The sequence below is a fragment of the Eschscholzia californica genome, unplaced genomic scaffold, assembly GCF_041429995.1.
Source record: "Eschscholzia californica isolate CP2 unplaced genomic scaffold, dmEscCali1.0.p SCAF_4, whole genome shotgun sequence".
Lineage (NCBI taxonomy): Eukaryota > Viridiplantae > Streptophyta > Magnoliopsida > Ranunculales > Papaveraceae > Eschscholzia > Eschscholzia californica.
Window position 1 is genome coordinate 12968134 of NW_028238461.1, and position 4656 is coordinate 12972789.

At 39.2% G+C, this 4656-nt stretch overlaps 2 protein-coding genes across 2 annotated transcripts; both read left to right on the forward strand.

The window, feature by feature from the left end:
• The first annotated feature begins 418 nt into the window (after positions 1-418).
• LOC147542847 (uncharacterized) lies at positions 419-1255 on the forward strand. Its single transcript, XM_086635343.1, has one exon. The coding sequence runs from the start codon at positions 419-421 to the stop codon at positions 1253-1255; it is 837 nt and encodes a 278-aa protein (XP_086491469.1).
• Positions 1256-3546: 2291 nt separating this feature from the next.
• LOC147542848 (uncharacterized) lies at positions 3547-4188 on the forward strand. Its single transcript, XM_086635344.1, has one exon. The coding sequence runs from the start codon at positions 3547-3549 to the stop codon at positions 4186-4188; it is 642 nt and encodes a 213-aa protein (XP_086491470.1).
• The last annotated feature ends 468 nt before the right edge of the window (positions 4189-4656 follow it).

Here is a 4656-nt window from a genome sequence, read left to right on the forward strand (position 1 = left end):
CCGAAGAAGAGGGAGCAGTGGAACAAAGAGTGGGGCCTTCCACTAGGAAAAATAATAAAATCCAGTCTCACGTGGAGCAACTTGATGAGGACACCCAAATGGAAATTATTAATTCAACACAAAGTGGCGAAAAAGACGTGGAAGAACCTCCAACCTCATGGCCAAGACGTAATTTAAAAAGGCACTCGGGGGAACAAGTAGATGGGGTCAACCTTATGAAATTATCGAAATCAACTCTTAACCAATCAGAGGATACTACTGAAATGGTCGTGGCGGCTGCACCAAAAAAGCCGCAAGGCCCATGTTAGTCTTTTCGTGGAACTGTCGGGGTTTGGGGAACACGTCGACAACCCAGACTTTAATCAAGTTCCTCCAGACAGTCAAACCGGATGTCATTTTTCTGTCTGAAACTAAAATTATGACACAATCTACTCCCAATTTGGGCAGGTATGGTCTTACTAACAAATTCATTTGGTCGGCAAATGGTAGAAGTGGGGGTTTAGCATTATATTGGTCGGATTATGTCAATGTACAAGTAGAAAGGAGCTCTGAAAATCTAATTCAAGCTCAAGTTATTGACAATGATTTCACCTGGCACCTATTTTGCATCTATGGTCCTCCAAGAGTGGCTGATAGAACTTTGTTCTGGAACACTATAGAAGATGTTACTAGTTCTCTGCATGAGCCATGTATGTGTATAGGGTATCTAAATGCTATTACCTCTAGGGCTGAGAAATTGGGGGGTTCAGATAATACTCCATTTTTGAACCAATTTAATTCCTTCATTTTCAATACTGGTCTAATAGATCTGGGGTTTCACGGCCCAGCTTATACATGGACCAATAGCAGAGGTCAACATCAACTCACTAGAGAAAGACTGGACAGAGCTCTAGCCGACCACAAGTCGTTAGATAATTACCAGAATTCAGGTGTCTTTCATCTCCCTATATTGCTTAAAACGAATATCATCAGAAATGTTAGATCTAACCACGACAAATTTGAAACTTTTTGGCTCAAACATAGAGATTATAAAAACAAACTGGAAGAATGTTGGCAGGTCAAAGATGCTTCTCTTCTCAACCAATTAAAAGGGGTTAAACATGCACTTAAAGACTGGAGCAAAATCACATTTGGGAACATAGACAGAAGATTAAAAGTTTTAAGGCAAAATTTACTTGAGATTCAAGCCACCATCCCCCACAGCAGCATCTTTAGAGAAGGAATCAGTGATGCAAGAAGAATTATTATATTATGAGGAACTTCAACGAACTAAAATGGAACAGAGATCAAAACAAAACTGGGCTCGTAATGGGGACCGTAATACTCGGGCTTTTCATACATCCGTTTCTATGAGACATAAGAAAAATAGAATTATTTCTCTAACTACAAATGAAGGTACAGTTTTTAAATCAGAAAACCAAATTGCAAATCACATGGTCCAGCACTTTCAGAATTACTTTAGGGAGGAACCAACTGGTCCTGTCCCTGAAGAGGTGTTAATGAACTTCAAGCAGATCGTGGAATCCGATCAGCGTGCCTTATCGAGAATACCAAAAGAAGAAGAAATCAGGGAGGTAATATTTAATATGGGAGCAGTTCAAAGTCCAGGTCCAGATGGGTTTCCATGCATATTCTACCAAAATGGATGGGACACATTGAAATCAGAGGTAACAAAATTTATCCAACTGGCTTTCGAACATGGAAACTTTGACCCGACTCTAAACCATACCAATATAGCCCTAATTCCTAAATCCGAGCACCCAACGATGGCTTCTGATTATAGACACATTGCTTTGTGTAACACCCTTTACAAATTCATCACAAAGCTAATTGCCAACCGTCTTAGACCTTATCTTGATGACTCAATTAGTTGGAACCAAAGTGCATTTGTTCCTCAGAGACAAATAGTAGATAACTTGGTGATTGCTCAAGAATGCTTACACTCTATGAAGACATCTAAGTCCAAAACTGGGTCTTTCGCCCTCAAGATGGACATGGCTAAAGCACATGATCGAGTTAACTGGGAATTTCTCAAAGAGGTATTAATAGCTTTTGGTATAACAGGAAAAATTTTAGATCTGATAATGCATTGTGTTACAACTCCGACCTACAGTGTGGTAGTCAATGGCAATCAACAAGGGAATTTCAAATCCTTTCGAGGATTAAGACAAGGTTGTCCCCTTTCCCCTTACCTGTTTATTCTTACTTCCCAAGCTCTCTCTTTACTCATAGAAACCTATGAAAGAGACTCAAAATTCAAGGGGTTCAAAGTTCATAAAAATGCTCCTAGCATTACTCATCTGCTTTTTGCAGATGATCTTTTAATCTTCGGAGAAGCAACTAAAAACAACCTAGATGTGGTTACTCAAATGATGGAGGAATACACCAAATTCTCGGGCCAAGCAGTAAATTACTCTAAGTCCTCCCTTCATTTCAGCTCAGGAGTTCCTACAGAAATGAAAAATGCATATGTATCTACTCTAAAAACCACTATTATGGATGATGGAGAGAAATACTTGGGAAATCTAATTCTGAAACCTAGAAGCAGAATAACATCATTTGACTTTTTAATTGACAAATTCAAAAGCAAACTGGCAGGTTGGAAGAAGAAACTCATCTCTCAAGCAGGCAGAACCACATTGATAAAGTCTTCACTCAGTCCCATAAGTACTTATTTTCTTGGGCTCTCAATAATTCCACAAGGAACACTGGTTAAACTGGAGAGACTAGAAAGGAATTTCTGGTGGGATCATGAGGAAGATCAGAGAAAGATGCACTTTCTCCCCTGGGACATCATTCAAAATCCAAAGAATTGGGTGGGTTGGGAGTCAGGTCACTAGCCAAGGTCAATGAATCCTTAGTGGCGAAATTCGCCTGGAGATTCATCACAAATCCAAACACAACATGAGCTAAATTATTACAAGCTAAATACTGCAGAAATGGGAACTATTGGAATGAAAGTTTAAGAAGGAATGCATCTCCCATATGGTCTTCAATGTTGCAGATCCGAGAAGTATTGCTACAAAACACCTGCTGGCAGATTGGCGATGGATCAACAATCAACTTTCAAGAAGATCAGTGGGTGCCTACAATCAAAGGTTTTAAACCCATGGTTAAATATAGATGGCATCAAAACAGGAGAAAAGTCTTTGAACTTATTCAAGATGGGAAATGGCATAAAGAGCTAATAGAAGACATATTTGAACCAGATTCAGCCAGAGAAATTCTTAGAATTCCATTATCGAGTCGAACTACAAAAGATAAGCTTATATGGGTTCCACACAACAAAGGGGTGTTCTCAACGAAATCTTACTACAGAGAAGTTGTTCCTCAAATTAAATCAGCAAGAACACATTAGGAATTTCCGTGGGCAAAATTATGGCAAATGAACTTTATTCAACCTAAAGTACTTCTATTTCAATGGAAGGTGGTGAGTAAAGGAGTACCTGACCTGGTCAATATTAGCCGAGGAAATTGAAACATAGATCCAACTTATTTCTTTGCAACAGAGAACTTGAGACTTCTTCACATCTATTTGGCTCATGCATGGTATTTCAAGAGTTGTGTCAAAGAGCATTGCCTTTTGAAGTCATTCCCCAACATACAGATCCAGAAGATTTAATTAGAGAAATAATCAACACAAAGAAAGATGAAAGGAAAGTTGCTTACATAGCTTACCTCATTTGGGAGTTCTGGAAGAGCAGAAACAAGAAAATGTTTAAAGGAGAACAGATAAACATGGTTTCTATCATACATCAGGCCAAGATTCAGACCAAAGGCCTTTCAAACAGAGCAACAGATGAATCATCAGACAACAAGACCTCCGAGTGGATTCCACCATCAGAGAATCTCTTTAAAATTAACTTCGATGGTGCGTTCTCAGAAAGAGGAGCATCTATTGGAGTAGTGATTAGAAACACAGAAGGGGTAAAGGTCTTTTCTTCAGCCAAGAGAATAGAGAGCCAGTTGGCCATTGAGAGTGAAGCGAAAGCTTTACTTGAAGCGCTGGAGGTGGGAAGACAGAGAGAAGACGACCATTTTATAGTTGAAGGGGACAATAGGGTTTTGATAGATGCAATAATAGACGGTCAAGATGATGGCCCTAGGACAGCAAATACGGAAGCCCATGATGCGGCCCAGTCAGCACTTCAAGATGTTTCGTATTTGTCTGTTTATGTTTTAAACTAAGGTTGTAAACTTAGTTTGTGTCAAACTTCATGTATTATCCTCATTTGCCTTGTGGCTTTAATATGAAGTCTGATTCCAAAAAAAAAAAAAAAAAGTGACAACAAGGTCGGTTCTGTTGGGTATTTCATTACCCGAACCAATCCATTAAGAGTAACTTGGTCTCGGTTTTAGCTCTATAATATATGAATCAAGAACTGGAATCTACGAAAATTTCGTACCTAACGAATACCGGCACAACCATTGTATTTGTAAGGTATATCAAAAGTTTATCAATCCTGATTGTGTCACATTGGTGTTGTGGTAAATTACCCAGTACGGAACGAAAACGGAAAATCATTGTTGTTCGCGTAAAGTTTACCCTATCCCATTTGGAAGGGCCTGTAGAATTTCCTTGTGAAGTGGTGGTCTTTGTAAGACCAGTGGTGCCTTTAGAAATTTATCTCGCCTTCACCACCACCATCACCACTA

Excerpts from the sequence above, each read along its gene's own strand:
- LOC147542847 (XM_086635343.1), top strand. The coding sequence starts at position 419 with ATGACACAATCTACTCCCAATTTGGGCAGGTATGGTCTTACTAACAAA.
- LOC147542848 (XM_086635344.1), top strand. The coding sequence starts at position 3,547 with ATGGTATTTCAAGAGTTGTGTCAAAGAGCATTGCCTTTTGAAGTCATT.